General features: G+C 44.4%; 1 protein-coding gene across 3 annotated transcripts; it reads right to left on the reverse strand.

Moving 5' to 3' along the window:
- Positions 1 to 960: 960 nt before the first annotated feature.
- Positions 961 to 22450, reverse strand: LOC114488208 (UPF0547 protein C16orf87). 3 transcript variants are annotated; one of them, XM_036013372.1, is made up of 4 exons: positions 22247 to 22433; positions 18462 to 18558; positions 7499 to 7681; positions 961 to 1467 (listed from the first exon to the last, which is right to left on the reverse strand). In XM_036013372.1, exons 1-4 carry the CDS (start codon positions 22310 to 22312, stop codon positions 1388 to 1390), a joined length of 426 nt encoding a protein of 141 aa, XP_035869265.1. In that variant the 5' UTR covers positions 22313 to 22433; the 3' UTR covers positions 961 to 1387. The 3 variants fall into 3 exon arrangements, with proteins under 3 accessions (XP_035869265.1, XP_028357684.1, XP_028357685.1); XM_028501883.2 differs by having other exon boundaries at positions 961 to 1599; positions 22247 to 22425; XM_028501884.2 differs by lacking the exon at positions 7499 to 7681 and having other exon boundaries at positions 961 to 1599; positions 22247 to 22450.
- Between the last annotated feature and the right edge of the window lie 1595 nt (positions 22451 to 24045).

A 24045-nucleotide genomic window follows, 5' to 3' on the forward strand; every position in this document is an offset into this window, starting at 1 on the left:
TTTCTCTCTCTAATCGATGTCTCTCTCTCCCTTCCTCTCTCTCTAAAATCAATAAACACATCCTCAAGTGAGGATTTAAACATTAAAAATAAACAAATAAATAAAATGCATACAAGAAAACTGTTCTAGTACCTGAAGGTAAATACAGAGTGACAGAAAAAGAATTCTTAGGAAAATTTTACTCTGACCTAGAATGTCTCTTTCGCGCCCTCTGCTGGCTACCATTTAAATAAAGTGGGGGCAGGGAGTAAGCCTTTTTCTTTGGGGAGATGCTTGGGAGACGCAGGACCAAGCTGACAATGCTATTGCTACAACCAGAAGGGAAACTCTCTTAAGGTGAGTCTGTTGACTGAGTACCTTCCCTAATTAGGCTTAAGGACATCCAAACAGATTTGGCCGTGGGTGGCAGGTTTAAAATAAGGGAAGTTCTTGTCAAGTCTGAATATGTTAATCATTAAATTGATATACAAACTACAAAAGCTTTTAATACAAAATAAAGCAACTATAAAGGGTTATCACTTAACACTAGAAAAATTAAGAATTTAAATGTTTCACAAACCCCACTACAAGAAAAAGTTTGTAACACGTTATTTAATCTATTAGTTTCAATATTAAGGTTTATTTTTTTCTTCCAGAGTGAGGTTAACAATTTAAATAATTATCAGGATGTATAAATGCACATCCACTCAGATAAAACATTACTGCTTAAAAGTGGCTAAGAAATATTTTGCATGTAATAAATATAAGGTTAACAGGCACCATCTTGAGAGCAGAAAAGTGTTTTTTCATAACCAATAAATAAATTACATTCAAGAAAACAAGGTGTTTATATCTGAAGTATCGTAAATCCTTAAATGTTTTTCTTAATATAGCACCCAAACTTCCAAACTGTCTAGAAAGTATCTCCCAAAATATAACTCATACCTTAAGTCATAAAAATAAAGGTCAAGAAAAAATCAATTTAAGACAAAATTTACAATTTATATTATAGTTCCCCATTCAATAAAATATCAAGTGCCAATTTGTTAAAAGTAAATGAACTGTATATATGCAATCCATTAGTACTGAAAATCTGAAATATATATTTTTAAAAATCATTCTTTCTCAAAGTACTTAAAATATTGCATCTCTGGTGGCAAACCTGAAAATTACCAAGCATTTTATTTCCCTAGTTTTCATACTTCTGCTCCCATCCCTATCCCTTTAACCTTTAACAGTCATCCAGCTTTTTTTTCTTTTTTCTTTTTTGTAAATACACTTACTTATATCCCAAACACAAAACACTGACAAGACTCCCTGGCAACCAAGGAGCTCCCGGACAGTCCGAGCCCACAGCCCCGCCCCCAGAGGGCGGCCCAGGCTCGGTGGCGGCCCACCACCGCGGCCCTCACCGACGCTGGCGGAAGGCTCCCCAGGGTCCACAGCTGTCTGCTGCTGACGCAATCCTGAAGAAAGTTCCAACACATTCTGCAGACAAATATCAAAGAATAAGTCTTTGATTGATAATTTTTCTATTTATTTCTGCCAAGGCGACTGAGAACACGAAAGCCTTTTCATCAGAGAGGTTAGCATAGATGTCAATTTCCTTTTCCTGTTTTTCTGTTAAAAGAAAAAGGGAAAGCTTAATAAAAAGGAGGCAGATGCAGTATTTTTGTCTAAAATTTACAGCTTTCAAGTATTTAAATGACAATCTCATACAGAATACTACAAAGTACATTAAATGTTATAAAGTATCATGCTACTGAACTAAAATTTTTTTAAATGTAACAAAGGAGTTACTGAAATGTCATGAACTACATTCTATATCTAAAGACTAAAATGAAGACTATATATATTTCTACATACCATCTACTTTCTACATCATTGCTGTAAGAATTTCAAATATTTCTTTCTCTTTACTAGTATGAGCCAATCAAAGCATCTCAGTCAAAATGGATTTTCTCACCCTAAAGACATTCCCTCCAGAACATCAATGGCGCCTTTATGACTCTATTAACTTCGCCTCAGCCTTGCTACGGAATTTAAGAATAACTAATATTTACTTCTATTTTTCGTCTCCTGGTTCCAAATGTATTCCAAGTTCATGGTAGAAAAAAATTTAAAATACAGAGAGGCAAAACAGAAATCACCATCTCATAAACCAGCTAAAATCACAATTAACATCTCTGTGTACATCCTTCCAAATTTTTCCAGCCTCTACCATGGTTCTGCTTGTCTGCTTGTTGTTGTTGCCGTTTGCTTTTTCATCCAAGTTAAACGTGGATGTAGCTTACAGTCACATCATTTTTACAAAACTGGTTACCAAAAACAGAGTCCTCCCCCACGCACATTCCCCCCTCTCAGGATGCAACCACATTTTTTTTCACTTGTTTCTTTTTGTTTTTACCTCTCTATCTCTAGGCAACATGTTTACATGACGCCACTTTTTGGTTTCCTGGTTTTAGGCACTATATATAATGGACTCTCCACAGTGGAAAATTAGAATCGTATTGTTTTCCATCTCTTGTACCCACCACACGTTTCTCTTGCATCTTCCCACTGCAGTTACATCACAATTATGGTGACATTACTCTTCAGTGTTTACATTATTCCAACTATGAAAATGACTTCACTTTTCATGCACACTGTCTTCCTGGAAAAGGTTCTTTTTTTACATCTGCTTAATTTTCATTATTAATTGAACCCAACTCTCTCCTAGTTGCATAAAACTTTCAGAATGTTTATATATATGAGGTATTGTATCAAATTTATCTTCTCAAAGAAATATCTCCAAGTCGTCTGATCTGCACCGATGTGAAATGCCTGCTCCCTAGGCCCACCACACAGCTACCACCTTGAGATCTCTCTCCGACCCCATGCTGGACACGCGCCCTATCTCTCTCTCTCTCTCTCTCTCTCTCTCTCGGGCTGGGCCCTGTGTCCCAGACCCCAGGATCCTTCCTCAGTTTCCCTCTCCATCTCGACGGCATGTATGCTGCAGCAGCTGTGTGAGAAAGGGGGTGAGTACGGGCAGCACAGTCCCGAGCCCGAGTGCTGGAAGATGCCCCCAGCCCGCCTCCACACTGAGCCCCAGGGCGGGGACGCAGACTCGCAGACGTCCTCTCAGTAGTGTGAAGGCCAAAAGCTGCCTGCCGTTGGCTGGTGCTGCTGTTAAAAACCCCAATACCCTTTTCAACAGTTTTCTAAATATTACTGTTACATCCACAGGGAAATACATAGACCTTAAGTACGTAACTGGAGTTCTGACAAACACATGTCCATGCGACCCACACCACAATCAAGACACGGAAAATCCCTCAGACTCCGTTCCTGCCGGCCCCCTGCCCCCACCTCACCGCAAGACCGAGCCGATTCTATCAGCACAGGTCCATGCTGCTTGCTCTTGACCTTCACATAAATGGCATCGTATGGGATGCACTGTTTCGTGTCTCGCTTCTTGTAGTTCACATGGTCTTGAAACCCACTGATGCTGTTCATACGAGCGGTTTGTCCCACTGTACTAGTTCGAATGCCATATTGGTTATTTCGTCTTTTTCCTCTAAACACTTGAAGGACTTCCCTTCAACCAAAGAGATAACGATTTACGATGATAATCAGCTTTGGTGGAATCCGTACTTTAACCACCCACTGGGAATGTGGTAGGCCAGCTCAATACGGAAACTCCAAGTTCTCCAGGTTTGGGGAAACTTCTCGAACTATTTCACTGATGACGTCCTCCTCCATCTTCTACGCTCTCTACCTGCAATGCCAACGACTTACAGAGGTTGACCTCAGACTGGTCCTCTGAATTGCTTGCCTTTCCCGTTCTATTATCTCTTCCCCACTGCTCTACATCTTGGTACACTTCTTCAATTCTGTCTACAAGCCGTTGTGGTTTATTTCTGTAAATCACATAACTACATTTTTTTTGAGAGTCGTATTTTAAAGTTAATTTTCCAGGTACTTTTGACAGCTACAATTTCCTTTTAAATATCATTTTGTTCTTGTTTTATGACTATATCATCTTCTCTCACTAAGAGTATTTATGAGAGACTTAATTTTTTCTTCTCCATGCAAAAACTTGTACCCAAGTTTTTCTTCTTCCCTGTTGATTTGGTCTTAGCCTTCCACACTAGATGCTTCCTTCCACGTATCTGGGGAGCTCTTGGTAAGATGCTCCCACCTAAGTGGGAGCCAAAAAGCTGATCAGCTCCTGCACACATGTGGAGCCTGACCGTGGTCAGCACTTCAGGGTGATCTGACTGGGCCATTTCTTTGTACGATCCTTAATGAAAAGATCTTTATTTTGGGCCTCTTCGCTGGGCTCTTCAGAGTCCCTAGAGAAGACACTTCTCATCTCTTACCTGGAAGACCTAAACCTGACCTGGAGAATGCGATGTTTACTATCTCCAATTTTCGCCCCGTCTTCCTGATCTTCACACAGGACCCCTGCCCTCAGTGAGGCCTGGGGTTCCCTAGACTGGTTTTGTCTTACCTGTTTCAAAGAGTAAGCGTGGAGAGAGGGGAGAACGAGATAACCTTCGCAGGGTATTTTTAACAAGAGTCTTCCAGACACACCGTGTCCAGTCCCGCTCTCACCGCCACTCTCCCAGGTACAGCTGATGCGCGCACGCCTCATCCTGGCGCGGCTGCGTCATAAAGACCGGGTTCCTTCCCCGCTTTCCTTCCCCAGAGGAGCTCACAATTTAGGTTTCACCGGTGTGCTAAAGCAGTTATCGTTTTCCAGAATTCTGCTGGTTCTCCCATTCCTTGTACTTGTGGGATTTGGCCGTTTTTGAAAATATCCTTTCACTAGGGTTTGAGGAGTGTGCACGGCTAACTGTGTTTATTCAATCCACTATCTTTAACTTGAAAGTCTACACGAATTCTCTATGTTCATTAACAAGATATTCCAAACTGCGTAATGTTTTAGTCAAAAATGTCACTATGTTACTAATAAGCAGAGTAACCACATCCTCCATATATGAAGACTCATCTTAAACCAACCAAAAATCAAGTTTAATGAGATTTTTTTATGATTTTATAAAGACATGTTATATAGAGGCCTAATAAACTTTAGTTTTCTATTCTTTCTTCTTTCTATCCTTTTTCAAAATATAGAAAACAAGAGTCCATTTACAGAGGGACTTTAGACACACGTCAGGTAGTCCTTATTACAATAATGGTAAACCTTGCATCAACTATTTCGAGTGCCCGATGTACAGGGAGTCAACAAAAACGAAATTAAACTAAATAGCTACGTAACACTAAGAAGTGTATCAAAGAGCTCTATTCTAAAACATACAGACCCTTCAAAAGTCATATTCCCCTCTTTATTATATTTTGAGAGCTTGGTGTGTCTCGAGGGTTAGCGATATACAGCGTGGGGGCCAGCCCTGGCCAGTACCTGTTTCTGTGCAGTCCCCCGGCACAGGGCCAGGCCCGCGCACGTCCATGCTGGCTATGGCTGCCGGCCAGCTGCAGGGACCGAGCAGAGGGGCTGTGACAGACCGGGTGTCCCACGAAGCCTAAAACATCCATCCGGCTCTTTACAGAAAAACTTGCTGACCATTCCCCCCTCCACCAGGTCTATGTTAAAAGGTTTATTTATTCTACAAAAGTTGCTTTAACCATTTCCTGTTTGTATGAAAAGCAAATAAATTAAAACATTTTATTCTAGAAATAACTTTCTTAAAACATTTTTATAATAAACTGAAATACTTGAAAAAATTATCGCCAAATAAAGGCTGCTTTCTCCCAGCACACAGGACACAGCAGCTCGACCCGCAAGTCCAGGCCCGCGGTCCTCTCGCCCCCCCGCCCCCCCACCCCCCCCACCCCCGGGGGCCGCTGCTTCCCCGCTCTGCGGGCTCCATCCCCTCTGCTGCGACGACGGGGAAGGGCGTTCTGTTTCCTGGGCCAAGCCCTCTCTTCCTCTCTCCCTTTTCCTGTTGGTTTTTCATTACCTCGTTCGTGTCCCTTCTGAAAGCCTTTAGCATACATTTCCTGAACACCCACCGCTGAAGCGATACACCCAAGCTGAGAACACGACTGAGGCTCTCTGCAAGAGCAGTGCAGCAGGAGGAAGACGAATGCCGAGGCACAGTCCTCCTGGAACACAGCCCAACACTGAGTGCCCCGCCTGCCTCCAGCCACACAGTGCCACCCTTCACCGTGGCGAAAGTTCGGAACAGCCGTGCCAGCGAAGTCACTTCCCCTAAGAGCAGTAACTTTATTCAGACAAAAGCAGAGGAAAGTGGTAAACAGGCAAAAAAATTCTCTGTGGCTATAAAAAGAGGAATTTACACTTATGCTTGAATACCTGAATACCTAAGGAAGACTACCTGAAAAAGCAGCGCCTGACTCAAAAATAACACAGGACATTATAAAAGCATTTCACTGAAAGTGAAATTATTTTGATAGAGGCTTTTAAAGAATTATGAAGAGCAACTATCCCTTTTTTCCATTAACTACTAGCCTGAAAGCCTCGATCTGAAAAGGCATTTGTGGGCACACGAGGGTTCACCCCACAAGCCCCCCCACTCTCTGGGGGGGCCGCTGACGCTCCCCACGAGGACGAGTTTTCAGAGACGCGTCAGTCTCTCCCAGGACCCCGCGCCGCAGCAACTCGTGCTCTTCAACCGCTGCCTGGCTTCTGCCCACAGGCTGCAGGCACTGCAGCAGGTGGCACAGTGTGGGGGAATAAAATAATAAAAGATGTTTACGTCCAAGAAAAAGAGAAGCTCAAGTTTTAGTTAATAATTAAAACAAGGCAACTGGCTGGAGCACCGTCCTGCCGAGCCAGGGCTGCGTCTCCACCCCAGCCTGGCGCACAAGAATCAACCCATAAATGCATGAATAAGTGGAGCGACAATCAATGTTTCTCTCTCTCAGATCAATATTTAAGAATTTTTTAAAAACAAGATACTGGTAGATACTAAAAAGGGAGAACTGTAAGGAGAAATATGAATTCGTTGGACCAGGAAGAGTTCACTACCCAAAGAGCTGCGTCAAAGTGGGAAGCACGGAACGAGCGATTGAAAGCTCACACTGGCCCTGACCAGTGTGGCCCAGTTGGTTGGGTGCTGTTCCACAAAGCCAAAGGTCGCAGGTTTGATTCCAGGTCAGGGCACACAGCAGGGTTTCAGGTTCGGTCCCTGGTTGGAGCACACACAGGTGGCAACCAGTCCATGTTTCTCTCTCACATCAGTGTTTCCCTCCCTCTTCCTCCCTCCGTTCCCCTTTCTCTAAATATAAATAAAATCTTTCTTAAAACTTCATATTGAAGAACACTTTTACAGCAAGGTATTACCTAATTCAAGCCCTTAGTCTTCCAATAATAATTAAATTTCTGTCTTTTTTTAAACAATCATCTATCTACCTTAGAGGAAATGCTTTCAAAACAAAATATGAGTGGCCACCCTAAGTCCAGGAGTTCAATGCCTGCAACTTTCTTCGCTATCTAATGAAGACCTCAGAAAAATGTAATTGGAGAAAAACTGCTTGGATTTATGCATACCTCTTTCTTCCTCATGTTTTTTGGCAGATGCACTTTTAGGTCTTCCTCTTCCTCGTCTGATATGATCTGAATGGCTGTTACTCCGAGACCTCTTTCTGTTTTCTAAATCCTTATTTCCTGTAGAATGTATCTTCTCTCTCCTAACTCTCTCTGTGCGCCTCCTCTTGGCCTCATGCTTGTTTTCTGTATGGATGAATAAAAGTGACACATTTTAGGGCTTCGCAAGAACTGTTTGCCCGAGTCTCACTCTCTTCTTGCTTCTTTCTAAAAGCACTGGAGTTGGCTGCCTGGCAGATTTCATCCAACTGTGGTACAACCGTGACGTCTCTGCGTCTCACATCACACGGGAAGAAATTCAACAGAATGTGGATGACCCACATCCACACGCGAGGGAGGAGGAGCCCTGTAACAGGACACATTTCCCTACTTGGCACCTTTAATTTCAGCCCCTACAACTCTGCACAATGCCACAGCAATCTTTCTGCCTTTTGCTCTCTGCTTCCAAGTTAAAAATGGTGAAGTATTAGAAAAGGGAAAAAAATCCTTTCTTCTTTGCCACTACCCAAATTACAGGCTGAAATACATCAAATACTCAGGAGCGAAATGGACCTTAACCATAATATATTAAGGTTATCAATAAAAAGCAAGCAGAAAGCATCCGCAGACAACACAGAAACACTAGAAAAGTACGCAGTTTCCCTTCAGCCACAGATGAGGTCATCTCTCAGAACGTGCTGATCCCTGAGCAGAGGAACAACAGAGGGAACTTGACTCAACATGGCGATGTAATCACTACAAAAAACCACCCTCTCCAAACAAATCAAAATGGTGGACAAGACAGGCAAAATTTATTAAAAACACAAAAACTTGCTTTAACACATATCTGAACTCAAAAGTAAAAAAAGAAGATTCCCTAAATTCTTAAAATCACAGTGGAAAAGAGGCAAAACAAAAAGAAACTTCACATCCCCAAAACTGAAGGGAAGAAATTAAAAGACTGTACATGAGCATGCTTATTAGGCTACTGTAAAATCTTTTAACATTTTAAAGTAAAATAGTAAGTTATTTTCAAATACCATATTCTTGAAGAATTAGGTAATTCTAAATCTCAGATTAGGCATGTACCAGACGATACAAGAACATTTAATTATCCCAGACTGTAAGTTATCAAAGACAACTAGGGTCTAGTTGAAAGACACAAGGGCTAACTTGACCACTGACCACTACAGGACAGTATGAACATCAATAAAAAACAGTGCCTATTATAAATTAAAGTATATCAAATAAATATACTTAAACCACATGACATTAAATACACAAATAAAAGCAAAAACTACTTAGCCACTATAGGAAGATGCTAAAAAACCAACTCACTATTTTGAAAACTTAAAAGGGAAAGAATAAAGCATTTATCCTGCCTTTTCTATTGAATAACCATTCAATGAACAAAGGACAGACAGAAGTTTCTCATTTTAGTAGTATTGCAGCTAAAAATGACGAAGGAATGATAAGAGTATCACCATTTTAAACCTGAAATGAACAAAAGAATCTAAGTGCTAAATATCATATACAAAATACTACACACAAAAATTAACTCAATGTCCCTGGCTGGTGTAGCTCAGTGGATTGAGCTCGGGCTGCGAACCAGGCATCGCAGGTTCGATTCCCAGTCAGGGCACATGCCTGGGTTGCAGGCCATGGCCCCCAGCAACCGCACATTGATGTTTCTCTCTCTCTTTCCCTTTCCTCTCTAAAAAAATAAATAAATAAAATCTTTTTTTTTTAAATGACATTTTTTTAAAGATTTTATTTATTTATTTTTAGAGAGGGAAAGGAGGGAGATAGAGATAGAGAGAGAGAGAGAGAGAGAGAAACATCAATGTGCGGTTGCTGGGGGTTATGGCCTGCAACCCAGGAATGTACCCTGGCTGGGAATCGAACCTGGGACACTTTGGTTCCCAGCCCGCGCTCAATCCACTGAGCTACGCCAGCCAGGGCCATAAATAAAATCTTAAAAAAAAAAAAATTAACTCAATGAATTGCAGACCTAAATGTAACAGCTAAAACTGTATTTAATAATACTTAGGGAAAAAAGGGAAAAGCCTGATGATATTGGGCTTGGCAATAATTTCTTAGATATGACACCAAAAGTATAGGCAACAAAAGAAAAAATAGACAATTTGGACTTTTATCAAAACTAAAAACTTTTTTGCATCAAATGACGCCATCAGTAGAGTAAAAATGCAAATCCGGAATGGGACAAAAATGTCTGTAAATACAGGAGAGGGGTTAATATCCAGAATCAAAAGAACTACTACAACTCAACAACAAAAACCATCCCAATTCAAAAATGGGCAAAGAACTTAGACATTTCTTCAAAGAAATGGCCAATAAACATATAAAAAGATGTTCAACATCAGTCATCATTAGGGAAACTCAAACCAAAATCACAAGATTATCACTTCATACCCCTCAGAATGGCTATCATCAAAAGTGCATCAAATAGCACGCGTTGGGGTGCGCAGAACCCGGAGCCCTTACACACTGCCGGTGGCAGCGCGAAGCAGTGCAGCGGCCGCGGGAACACGGCGGCTCCTCAGAACAGGACCGGGAACTACCGCATGACACAGGAATTCCACTTCTGGGTGTCCGGCCCAAAGAAACGACGACAGGGGCCCGAACAGACGTCTGCACACCCGATGTCACAGCAGCGTATTCACAAAGCCAAAAGGCAGAAGCAGCTTCCGTGTCCACCAAGGTGTGATAAACAGAGGAATATTCAGGAAGGAACTTCTGGCACATGCTACCACATGGGGGAACGGTAAGAACAGCAGGCTAACCGGAACCAGCCAGACGCGCAAGGACCCCACTGCAGGACCCCAGCTCCAGGAGGAACCGCAGCAGCAGCAGCAGCACTCGCAGGCACAGAGAGAACAGCGGTCGCCTGGGGCGGGGAGAGGGATGCGGCGCTGCTGTGTGATGGGTGCAGGGTGTCTGCTGGGGGCCGGGGGGCGGTGATGCACAGGGCTCTGGAGATGGACGGCGGTGATGACTAAGTACACAATATGAGTGTACTCAATGTCACTGAACTGTGTGACTTACAATGATTAAGATACTGAATTTTGTTATGTCAATTTCACCACGATAAAAGATAGAAAAAATCAGATTTGATGAAAAAGAAATTAGAAAACAAGATGAACTGCTAAAAACTGAAGTGCAAAACACATACGAAATAACAGATGATGCCTGCAGACAAAATTATAAACCTAGGAAGGGAAATCAGTGAAATTTCCTAGAGCAAAGCCAAAGAGAAAAAGAGGAAACGTGACAGTGAGGGGAGGGAAACGAGGGAGCGGTCCCAGAAACCCGCCACCACTCCTCCAGGACAGCACTGCCGATCACCTGCCCAATACCCGTTCTCCCCTCCTCATTAACAACAGATCCTGTTCCGTTCAAGAGCGCAAGGTGCCCCGCTAAAACAGACACGTTCCGAAAAAGAGGAAATGAAAATAAAAATAAATTAAACACACACACACATTCCAAGACTCCTGCAGCTGAACTGGCCGTGGAGTTTAGTTCTGGCCAATGACATGTAAGTGGAACTGAGTAAGGTCTCCAGGAAGATTTTTTAAGGGGAAGAGAATGGCTGTCATGCCCCTCGTCCCTCTGTCCTTCCCCCTTCTTCCTGCTTGGAAAGCTTACGGGGGCCTCAGAGGTGCCACAGCCACCTCACAGTGGGATGAGCACCCCTGGGCATGGTGGACAGACAAGGGCTAGGGCCCCAGTGCTGGCCGTGAGCCCCCAGCGGTGGGGTGCCAGCTCCCTCTCTCCCCACTGACGAGCCCCGGTAAGCGGCCCGTCCAAGCCAGTGTCCATCAGGTACCTTGTGGAGGTGACCCTCCTACACCGTGCAGGAAGTATGTGAGAAGGGAAAAAAGAGAACGGGGAAAAATAACTAATAGGTAAAAACTGCCCTAAGCTGAATCCTCGAGCCTTTGATTGGAAGGACAGAATGCCAAGGAAGAATGAGAACACTTAAGCGTGAGTGCAAAGTAAAGGCATTCTCCACATGCAACAGGGGAAATGCATACCACATGTCTGCCTTGAAAATTTTTCCAGGTCTGAAACAATTTCTGCAAAATGTGTTCCAGAAATAAAAACACGTGGGTTAAACCCTGGAAGACAGTGGAAAGAAATCTGAGTGTTACTGACAGCTGTGCCACACTCCTGAGGCCGGTCTCCATGAGAAGCCAGAGGACTCCACTCAAAGAGGTCTTCAAGATGAACAGAGACCATTGTAAGAACTCTATGATCAAGAACCCAAAAGTACAGGCACAGAGGTGAAGGATACAGTTTTTCATCAAAGGGCAAAATAAAAAGGGTATGACAGCCATGTTCCACACTGTAGCAATTTCAAGTGATGAGCATGTAGGAAACAATGTTTTCTGAAACAAGAAAACCAAACCTTCGTTGTCAAGTATTCAGAGTTGAGGATGGCTGATTACTGAGTGAACGGTCAATCATTTCGGGTTTATTAAAAGATACTGGCAATAACATGTCTCCATTTTTTTTCTTTAACTGAAAATGAATGTCATTTATAGGCTTCTACACTTATTAGCCTTTGCCTGTTAATTTCCATAAAAGATTTTGTTTATTTACATATATTTTTAGCTAGACAAAGTTCCATATATTTCTAGTGTCCTACCTCCCTATTCCTATGTATATTATGAAGATATAAAAATATTAAGTATAGCCCTGGCACGTGTGGCTCAGTGGATTGAGTGCTGGCCTGCAAAGCAAGGGGTCACAGGTTCAGTTCCCAGCCAGGTGCGGGGCCACAGTGGGGGAGGGGGGCCTGAGGGAGGCGACCTCACACAGATGTTTCTCTCCCTCTCTTCCTCCCTCCCTTCCCCTCTCAAAATAAGTAAATAAAATCTTCTTAAAAAATATATTAAGTATATATGAAAAATGAGAATTTGAACACTTCAAACCTAGATAAATCTACCTGATTTAACAGATTTTCCTCCTGCATGTCACAAAGTTAATTACAAGAGTTTTCATCCCACTGAAATCTAAAATAATCTTTTATAACTTTGATTTCACTTTTTAAATTAGTTCAATTTTAGCTTTAAAGATGTTTCTATTTTTCATTTTAAATGTTAAATTATGCTGCCCTGGTGGTGTGGCTCAGTGCATTGAGTGTCAGCCTGTACACCAAAGGGTCATCAGTTCGATTCCCAGTCAGGGCACATGCCTGGGTTGTGGGGCCAGATTCCCCAATTGGGGACATGCAAGAGGCAACCACACATGGATGTTTCTCTCCCTCACTTCCTCCCTTCCCCTCTCTCTAAAAATAAGTAAATAAAATGTTAAGTTATGCAAATAAGTCTTCCTTGATTTCTCATTATCTAGTGATCTATCCATTTATGCATTTACTAACATACTACATACAGAAATCATTCTGTGGGGTTTAAAAACAAATGAAAAACAGAATTCCCACACAATCCAGCAATTCTACTTCTGGGTATTTATCCACTGAAGAGAAAAACACTATCTCGAACCCTGACCAGTGTGGCTCAGTTGACTAGGCCTCATTCCACAAATCAGGAGGTAGGGGCACATGCCTGGGTTGCAGGTTTGATCCCTGCTTGGGGCACATACAAGAGGCAACCAGTCAATGTTTCTGTCTCTCTCTAAAAATAAGTAAAATCTTAAAAAAGAGCCAAACCCTAACTCGAAAAGATGTGTGTACCCCCATGCTCACTGCGGCATTATGTATTGTACAACAGCCAAGACATGGAAACACCTAAGTATCCACTGATGGATGAAGGGATCAAGAAAATGTGGACCATTATACAGCAATAAAAAATAAGTGAAACAAAATTTTGCCATTTGCAACAACACGGGTGGACCTTGAGGGCATTGTTCAAAGTGAAAGAAGTCAGAGAAAGACAAACACCATACAATCTCACTTATGTGTGGATTCTCCAAACAAACAAACAAACAAACAAACGCAAGCTCATCGAGACTGGGAACAGACCGCTGGTTGCCAGAAGCAGGGGTTTGCGCGTGGATAAAACTGGTGAAGGGACACCACAAGGTACGAACCTCAGTTACAAAACCGGTAAGTCACAGGACTTCATATACAACATGGTGACTACAGTTAATACTATTTGTATTGCGTATGTCAAAGTGGGTAAGAGTAAATCTTAAAAGTTCTCATCATGACAAAAAAAATTGTAAAAAAACCCAAAGGTGTTCATACAGATGTTGTTTTGTACTTTTTCTTAATAGTGTTTTAGAGGTTTGTTTTCCACGTAGCACCTAAAAATCTGCATCCTTCTCATTAGCACATACTGCTGTTCCCCGAGATACACCCTACTCAGTTAATCATTCCCCTGATGATGTCTGGCTTCATAACTTTTTGCTATTATAAACAGCAATGCCTGAAAATTCTATTAAGCATGTAATTGTATATTGTAAACAATTAAGTCTCTAGGCTACATATCTACTGATAAAGAAGTCTAGCCCTGGCTGGTGTGGCTCAGCCAACTGAGCGCCAGCCTGCAAACCGAAAGGCCACTGGTTCCATTCCCAGTCAGGGCACGTGCCTGGGTTGCAGGCCAGGTTACCAGTTGGGGGCTTGTGAGAGGCAACTGGTATATTTTGCACATAGACGTTTCTCTTCCTCTCTTTCTCCCTCCCACCTCCCTCTAAAAATAAATAAATAAAATCTTAGGAAGTCTAGATTCTAAGTTACATGCAGTTAAAACAGTCAGCAACCACTGTCAGACTGCTCCCCAAAAAGGCTGCGCCAACTTAAACTCACACCACTGTCGTGAGCACTCATTCCGCCATCTCCTTAAAAGCACTTAGAAATCCTTTCCATTTTTGTCGAATGTTGGCAAAAAGAATGGTATTTTATTTCAACTACATTTCCCTGATAGCAAAGTTGATTACCTTTCCAGATACTATATATTATCCATTTTCATTTCTTCTATAAACTCTCTGCTCATTTAAACAGAAACGTTCTAGATCCCACTGACAACACGTACTTGGTAAATCACAGAGATTTTTTAAATTATATTCTTTTCGCTTCCCTACATACTATGGATTACCCAAGGCAAACCTTAAGAACTTTTACTGTAAAAGTGGGCATGTCACCAAGCCTTGTCGCTGTGGGACGTTTCCCAAGCACCTCGCCCCCACGCCGGTCCCCTGAAGCTGGCAGCACAGGCCTCTCCGCGCACAAGCAGACGGCAGCCGCTCGCGGAGGTCGGCTGACCGGACAGAGCCACAGCACTGGAGTGTGAGCCCGAGGCCAGGTCTCCCGATCTCCACGTCTGTGCCATTCAAAACTGTCCTCCAGGCTTTAAACACTCTCTACCCTTCTCCTTAAAGCCCTTTCCTCCTTTGGTTTCCATGGTACAGTCTATCCCTGAGGTTTCTCTGTCCTTTGTAAATATTCTTCCTGTTTCTTTTGCTAGCTACTTCCTCTTCTTCCTCCTGGGATTTCCAGGCTTCATCTTCACTTGAAGCTCACAAGGCCACTGTTACTATAAAACAAGAGAACCTTAGGAAACTCCAAGTGTAAAATAATAATGAACTGCTTCTCACACACCACCACAACTTACCCACCACCACCTCCGCTGGGGGTTCTCCCACAGGTGACAGCTCAGTGGACCTGGCCTCCCCACCCACTTCAAGCCGGCAGGACTGCGGGTCACCAGGGCTCAGTCCTTGACCTCCTTCCTCTGCCGGCCCTACAGACTCTCCAGCACAGACTCATCCATCCCCGGGAAGACAACCGCCACCCATGTGCTGATGGCTTTGTGTGTCCACGTGGGAAAGACAATCCACGGATGACATTTCACAATTATTGTACACCCAGAACTAAATTCCCCCTCTTATCTTCTTGTATACCCCCTTTCCAACCAGTACCCCAGGTCTGAAATCTGGGAGCCCTTCCAAATTCTTCCTGACGGTTCAAATGACTCTGACTCCAGAACGGCCACAGTGTCTGTCCTGCCGGTCCGTGCCCGCCATGCTTCTCCCTTACCTTGTTCCTCAACTGAATGACCTGCACGCAGGGGGCAAAAACCCTGCTGAATAGGAAGAACCAACACTCTCGTCCCACTCAGGGCGTGAACCAGCCGTGTCTTACTCATTTTGCAGACCCAGAACTGAGCTGACGTGCCGCCCAGCATGTCTGCTCAATGAGTCATGCCAGAGCTCCCATTCCTGCATCGAACTCTTCAAGAGCAAGGCCCAGGAGCCCATTTTTAACAAGTTCTCTCCGACTCCTACAACCAATCCAGTGACAGACCTGAAGAACCAATAAATTAAGTCCACATTCATGACGAAAGGAATCAACCTCAAACAGAAGCAGAAATGGCAAACAACTTTCTTGCCCCTGCTCTGCAGACCCAGGATAAACGGACCTCTCACAAACATACACAATTCTTGAACTATCTGCTACTGTAACCACTTTGTCTCAGTCAGTGCCCTCACTCACTTAACATATTGCAATAGCCCATTTCTACCTTATACCCCCATAAACCATTGACAGGAACCAGAATGATCTTTTTATTTTATTTTATTTATTTATTTTTAGAGAGGGAAGGAAAGGAGAAAGAGAGAGAGAATCATCAATGTGCAGTTGCTGGGGGCCATGGCCTGCAACCCAGGCATGTGCCCTTGACTGGGAATCGAACCTAAGACACTTTGGTTTGCAGCCCACACTCAATCCACTGAGCTACGCCAGCCAGGGCTCAGAATGATCTTTTAAAACAGCAAATCAGACCAGGCCATCTTCCTCTGACCCTATCCCCACAGTAGCAATAGCTTCTCCCCACATTTTAAGAACAAAAGCCAAACTTCTTACTCTGGTTTACAAACCCTCTTGCCTAACCCTCTGGCCTCATCTCCCACACTCTCCTGCTGTCCACATCGCCACCACACTAACCTTTTTGTTCCTAAAATATACCAATCTTTTTCTGGCCTCAGAATTTTTGCATTTGCTATTTCATCCGTCAGGAATGTTCTCCCTGATCTGATCATGACTAGCCCCTTGTTCCCATTCAGCTTCACGGTCAACGCCGCTTCTCAGAGCGGCCTCTCCAACCGCTCGGTCACACGCAGCCCTCTCGTCACATGCTGTGGCAGCACTCTAGCCGCACTTCCTACGAGGCGTTTATCACAAGCCGATACTCTCTGCTTACTTGCTAGAACGCAAGCTCTGCTCTGACCAGTGTGGCTCAGCCGGCTGGCCGTTGTCCCGCAAAGCGCAAGGCCGCCATTTCGATTCCTGGCCAAGGCACAGGCCTGGGCTGCAGGTTTGGTGCCCGGTAGGGGCGTGCAGGAGAACCAACCTCTCAAGCGTCAATGTTTCTCTCCTCTTTCTCCCTCCCTTACCCTCTCTCTAAAATTAAACAATTCTTAAAAAAAAAAAAAAAGGATGTACGCTCCATTACAGCAGTGAATCCACCTCGACAGTACATTCATTCATTATTTTATGCCCAAGGCTTAGAACAGTGCCTAGCATACAGTAGACGCTCAATATTTGTCCTCAATCTACTCTTATTTGAAGATCAGCATTATATGAAGTTCTGACTGTATCAAAGAATAAATAAAATTTCATACTTTTAATAAGCATATCCACTGAGTAAATCCAATTTGTCTAGTTAATGAGAAAGTAAAATTCAAACAAAATTATTTTTTAGATCTTCTAAATCAAGGAATTATAAACAATAATGTCTAAAAATTATATTCACGCTAAAATCAAACTATATTTTTCCAGCCACTAGTTTAAAAAAAAAACTCAAGTTGTTACAAATTTTACCAGCACGAGAGAAAAAACCCCACTGTCCACCAACCAGTAAACAGATAGATCATGGCGTAGCCATACAAAGAATACTACGAAGCAATAAAAAGTAATTAATCCTTACTGATAAATACAACAACATGGCCGAGTCTTCAACTATGCTCAGTGAAAGAAGCCAGACAAAATGAGCACATATTACAGGATTCCATTCATATAAAGTTCTAGAACAGCAACAGAAAACACACCAGCGGTTCCCTGCAGTGGGGGTGGCGAGAACACACAGAGGAACTAGGAAACTCTGGGAATGAGGGGCGTGTTCATTATCTTGATTGTGGTGACTGTTGGTTGATACAAACGCACGACAAACTCATCAGACTGCGCACTATAACCCGGCAGAGGCCACAGTCAAAAACCCGAAAGGCGCTCTAACCGAACTGACGGCTTAAATGTTATGGGTTGACATTAGTCACATACACACGTGCGGCTAGTTGTGACCTGTGCACCCAAATATATGCAACGATATTTAAGAAAAAAGTCTGTTGCCCTGACTGGTGTGGCTCAGCAGACTGAGTGCTGGCCTGCAAACCTAAAGGTCACTGGTTCGACTCCCAGTGGGAACACGTGCCTGGGTTGCAGGCTGGGTCCCAGACTAGGGGCACGTGAGAGGCAAGAGATGCATGTGTCTGTCACACACCTATGTTTCCCTCCCTCCCTTCCCCTCTCTCTAAAAATAAAGAAATAAAATCTTTAAAAAAGAAAAAAAGTTTATGTCTCTCAGATCAGCCATGATCAGCTGTGATCTATGCAGGGTTAAACACGTGTGACTTACTGGATGTCAATTATACTCAAACTTTTTAAAAAATCAAATCAGGTACACATCCTTGCAAAAATCCTTCAGAGGCTCTCCACGCACCAAAACCAGAAAATCTGTTACAAGTTTTATCAGCATTATAAGGGATGACCGTTTAAATGGAAATAACAGCAAACTAATGTCACAAGCTGACTTCCAATAGCTAGTAAAAACCAGACATGTCTCAAAAGATTTTAATTTTTAACTTCGACAAAAATGTGAATAGTAAATTCACAAAAAATTTAAATGCCTACATCAAAAAGCTAAAAATGTGATACACACTCAATTACCTGCAGAAGGTGGTGATTTTTCTGGGTGCTTTGCATTTAAAAGTTTTCTGCTAATAAATATGTAACCACAGGGACATGATTTACATGCAACAGGAACCTGTAGAAAAAAAAGAAAAATATATTATTATTACTCATTTTCTGTTAAACTTCTCAGTGTTTACAGAGTCTCCTAATTTGAATAAGTACCTGAAATAAAAATCATAGATTTATTTAAACCCCACCTGCTTACAACAAATTATTTGAGATAGGTATTGTGTTCTATACATCATATTCTAAGGCTTTACAATATCATCAGTATGGTAAATGGAGCTAAAAAACAAAAACAGACTAAACAAACAACTAGAACAGGAACAGAATCACAGACCCGGAGATCACATGGAGGGTTACTGGGGGAAAGGTACAGGATTGAGAAGCACAGTTGGTAGGTACAAAGTAGACAGGGGGATGTTATGGACAGTGTAGGATATGAAGAAGCCAAAGAACTTACATGCATGACCCGGGGACAGGAACTTGAGGGGTGGGGGGCTTGCTGGAGGGAAGAGGGGTACCAGGCTGAGGGGGACAAAGGGGGAAAATCTGGGACAACTGTAACAGTATAATCAAAATACACTTTAAAAGAGAACTATTGAGTAGGGTGGACAATTACAATAATATTAATCTCTTAAATCACAGTACAGCTTGCCCCTGGCCGGGTGGCTCGGGCGGCTGGAGCAGCGCCCCCCACACCAAAGGCTGCAGGTTCGATGCCTGGTCGGGGGTGCACAGGAGGCAACCGATGCACGTTTCTTTCTCTCCCTGGTGTCTCTCTCTCCTCTCCTCTCCTCTCTCTAAAATCAGTAATCGTATCCTCCAGGGAAGATTTTTTTAAAAAGCATTTAGAATAGGATAATTTGGATTTTAAACAACCAGCCTAAAATTCCTTCAAATTTCAGTTGCAATGCCAAAGGTAATGGTAATGAAAACTCTAACGCTACACTTTCAGGAATTTAAAATAGAAAAAAAATCCAAAATTTGGTTACTGATGGCTTATTGTGTGTATCAATTTATTTCTTAAAAACTGTACTTAGGTTGCATGTTTTACAAGTAAAACAGGTAAAAGAAGAAAACCTGCAAGAAACAAAATCCTGGCTGTATATTGTTTCACTGACTTTAAAACGCTCTAAATAACCACATTATAGAAAACTCGTACTAGGCGCAGCTGGAAGAATCAGTTAACTATAGCGGATATGTCTGCTCTATGTCACATAAAATTTTCTACAAATGAAAAAAGTCCCAGCTGCTCTAGTTTTAAAAATTAATGCAAAACAGAAGCCTACACAACAGATATCAGGAAATTAACAAGAATCAGGAGCACCACTACACACAAAATGGCTCAGTAATTTGGGTTTAGTGGATGTGAAACACCCTTGAAAATGAAAAGAACGTAAATGTGGTCTAGAAGTTTCAAAACTGTATTTTCAGTAGAGGAATGTGAAAGGGGTGTTCTAAAGCAACTGAAAACTGGGGTCTGCCTTGTCTGCTGCCCTCCCTGCCTGTTTTCAAACTGACACGCACAGTCTGTGGGTGCATCTTCGACTGCAGCAATCTCGCCAAACTTCAAAGATTTTACATTTATATTATGAACTAAATTCTAGTTTCATGTTTGTCAAGCAACTTAGCATGTATGAACAGTACTCTAATGTTGTTTAAAAAATAGTTTTCTGGAGTATAATTTTTTTTCTTGCTTATAAGAAGCTTGCACTTTCAAGTTATTAGAATGTTAAAATTATTACTTTTTCAACTCAGTTACATTAGTAAAAGATAAACCACTTTTAAGAATCACCAAAAGCTTTAATTAGTGCCATGTATGTTACATTCTCCTAAATATTTAGGAGCAAAGCAAACCAACATTTTAGATTATGTAGTAGCTTGCTATATGGACGGACCCTAGTCCCTCCTGCCACTACAAACCCCCAAAACGATGGCAGTTCGAGCTGAGACATTTAGGGCTACGTGAGGTTATGGTGTGGGGCCCTCAGGATGAGGTCACTGCCACGAAACGCAGAAACACCAGAGAGCTCTCTCTGCAAACACAGGGGACACGCAGCCTCCAGGCTGTGGGAGAATAAGTTACTGTTGTTTGAATCATTCAATCTACTGAATTTTGTTATAGCAGCTCGAGGGGGGATTGTGTGTGTAAAACAAAATTAATGTGATCTTTCCAAATAAAATGCTGACCAAGTTTTGTTGAACCAGTTACAGAGACTCCTACAAGTTTATTACCCTTTCCTTTCTTCAACCAGATCAAAAGCAGGTTATTTTTCCCAAAATGTGACTTATGCCAAGTAAAACAAAGGTCAGGATTTGCAATAACTTGTGTCCTACAGAAACTGGAATGCACAATGCATACCATGCAAACCTTGTATTTCTGCACTAGTAATTGGAACAAATGGAAACGATTTAAATATTAAAATAAACTCCTTTAAAGAAGCCTAAATCAAATCGCAAAGTCCGATTTTGTCAGAATTTAACAAATTTGGTTTATTGGTAACAACAGGAGGTTAACTCTTCACTCAGGAAAACAGGACTAAGTTATTTTTATAATGCATACTCAGACTGCTAAGATCAGTAAACTGTAATTCTTCCTCCACAATCTTCCCCTGATCAGCATCTCCACCGCTGCCCATAAAAGATACCGAATAAAACGGAACATTTTGTTACAAGAGTTGATCAGCCGGTAAGATTACTCCTTCGAGAATGCACTAAAATCCGCATATTGGAAGTCTCCAGCCATTTTAAATTACTCCCGATCAAAAAAGAAAAAGGGGGGAAAAAAGGGGGGGGGGGGAAGGAAAGGGGGAGGAGAGAGGTAGTCATTTTGAAAAAATTCTCTCGGTGGCAAAGAAAAAACACACCCAGATCCGCATGCTGGCATGAAATAAGAGCCCTGCGAATGGTTTTAATCGAGAGTTTTGACTCATTAGATTACATGGCTTTGAGGTCCGTCTATTATTCCGGGGAAGAACGAGGCGCGCTTACACGGAAACCCAGTAAGATGAGAATTTTTAAATTACAGCTCCAGCACCACTAACTCGGAGCAGAAAGCAGGCATCCAACACGCACGACACCCCGTGGGCACCTCCTAACAGACCCGGCAGCAGGAGCGCCAAGTGTTTCACAGGGACACGCTGCGGGGGTGCGCGTGGGGGGCGCCCCGAAAGGCAGGGCTTCACGGGGGCTCTCTGAAATCCTGTTCCGTTAAACACAATGTAGGGAGAGATTTCACGATGATTCATGCCAGAAATAGAGGAAGTACGTTTAGGAGGAAAAAAAAAATCCCCAAATTAGCCGAAATTTAAAACCATTCCGCTGCGGCCCCTTTTGTCACCTGCGGGCCCGGCGGGGACACTCCGCGGTCCCCGCACACCTCCGACCGGAACAAAGCCGCCCTGCCCGGCCCCACGGGGCTTTCGGAGCCAGGGCGCCGCTCCCGCCGCGAACACGCGCGTCCCCGCGGGGCCCAGAGGCTGAAGGGCGCGGACCCCGCCACTGACCCCCGAGCCGCCCGGCCACTCGGGGACCAGCCCACGCCCCCTTCCGCGCCGCCGGCCGCAGGACCCGCACTCGCCGCCGCCCCGCAGCCAGGTGCGCGCGGGCCCGGGCCCGCCCCCGCCGGCCCGCAGCCACCCCGCCGCGGCCGCCAGCCCGGGGGCCGGCGCACCCTCCGCCGCCCCGACCCGGAGACGCGGCCTCCCCGCAGCCAACCGCCGCCGCAACGGCCGCCCGCCCAGCGGCCCGCAGCCCACCTGTTGGTCGCACTCGGGGCACGACTTGGTGGCCATCTTCACTTTCTTGGCCCGACTCGCGGACATGCTCCCCCACCGCCACGGCCGCGGCTGCGGCGGCGGCTCGGGCTCCTCCCCCGGCTCCTCAGCGGCCCGGCCTCCGCCGCCCGGCCCCGCAGTCCAGGTTGAGTCTCTGCCGGGTGCGCGCGCGCGCTCGCTCGCCGCGGGCGCGAGGCCGCGCGGAGCCTGCGTGAGAGGGGGCGGGGCGCGGCGTGGCGTGCGCCGGCTCCGTGAGGCGTCAGACCGCGCTCCCACCCACCCCACGTCGGTCGTAGAGCGCGTCCGTACTCTCACGACAGCGGCGGGGCCGACCCTCGGGCGAGACAATGGCTCTCGGGCGACAGCCGCTTCTCCGGGTTGGTGGGGCTGCGTGAGGGCGTGGCTCAAGGAGTCGGCCAATGAGAACACAGAATGCTCACAGCTGCGGGGCACGCCTCCCCCGGGAGGAAGGAGAGCGCGGGTGTGAGAGAGGGCGTGGGAGGTGAAGCGCCCGGCCCCGCTGCCGGCGTTTACTTAACTCCGGTGACTGTCAGCAAGTCTGATCGTTGAGCACGGGTAGACATCTGATGAGTCTACTATGTATCAAGCCCTGGAGTCGGTGCCTCGGGATATAAAACTGGTTGTCAAATATTTATTCAGTGCCAATTCTGCCACACAAATGTGAATTCCAGGAGGCGCCGCCCTCAAAGAACACGCAGTCTGGTGTGAGCGACCTACCGTTCGAGTCCGGAGGAGCTGTGTTGTGGGTGGGAAGAGTGAATCGGTTCACTAGAACGTTCTATCAAAGTTTAAAACACACCTAGCCTTTGATCTGGCAATCCCATCCCTAAGAATTTGAAGAAAAGATATTCTCCACCCAAATTCGTTCGTACAGAGATCTTGCCTTTTGCAACCTTGCTTGTCGGAGCAAAACCAGAAACAGCCCAGGTGTGCATCAACAAACTGCCTGGGCAAATTAAGGGACGCACAAACGGAGTATCATTGAAGGTCCTCAAAAGAATTAGATCTATGTGAGGTGATGTAATGACATCCAAAATAGTTAGTTGGAAAAATAAGGTACAGAACACCAGAGGGATAGGAGAAAGTCTTGTTTTTCATTCCATAGCCTACTACATTACTTGAATTTTCTACTAGCTCAACCTAGTATGGCTGTTCCCTCCCTCCTCCCCGTCCCCCAAAAAGGAAAAAGAATTTGTACAGAGCTACTGCGGATGCCACCTGACCCACCGTCGAGGGATTTGGTGGTCCTGGAAGGCTTTCTAGAAGAGTTGCCTCCAGAGCTGAATTCCTAAGGCTGTTAGGTGGAGTTGCCCAATCAAAGGCGAAGGCTGTGCGAGCAAAGGCAGTTGGGTGTTGTGGGGCGCACCCAGTGCAGGGCAGACCTAAGGCTGGAGAGGTGGGCCATCTTCAGCTATGCAGGGTTTTTGCTCCCCTGGGGAGGAGTTCATCCTGGGGGCAACACGGGTTTTAAGGGGAAGAGTAACAGGATTAGATTTGGAGTGTAGAATGCTTGGTCCAGCAACATGCATCAGGCGCCAGCCCTGAAGCACAGGGAGCCGTGGACAGAGGAGGGGAGGGGCGGGGCAGGGTTTAGGAAATAAGACCATAGGGAACACTTGAGATCCTGCTCCCCAGCGTGTGTTGTCAGCTTTAGCTCAGATAAACTCATAAACACCATACTAGCAAAACTTGCGGAGCTATCTTGTCAGGGGTCAAGGGGTAGTCAGGAACACTTCCAGGGGGACTCTCGAGTTTCTATC

This window comes from Phyllostomus discolor, chromosome 12, assembly GCF_004126475.2.
Source record: "Phyllostomus discolor isolate MPI-MPIP mPhyDis1 chromosome 12, mPhyDis1.pri.v3, whole genome shotgun sequence".
In the NCBI taxonomy this organism is placed as follows: Eukaryota; Metazoa; Chordata; class Mammalia; order Chiroptera; family Phyllostomidae; genus Phyllostomus; species Phyllostomus discolor.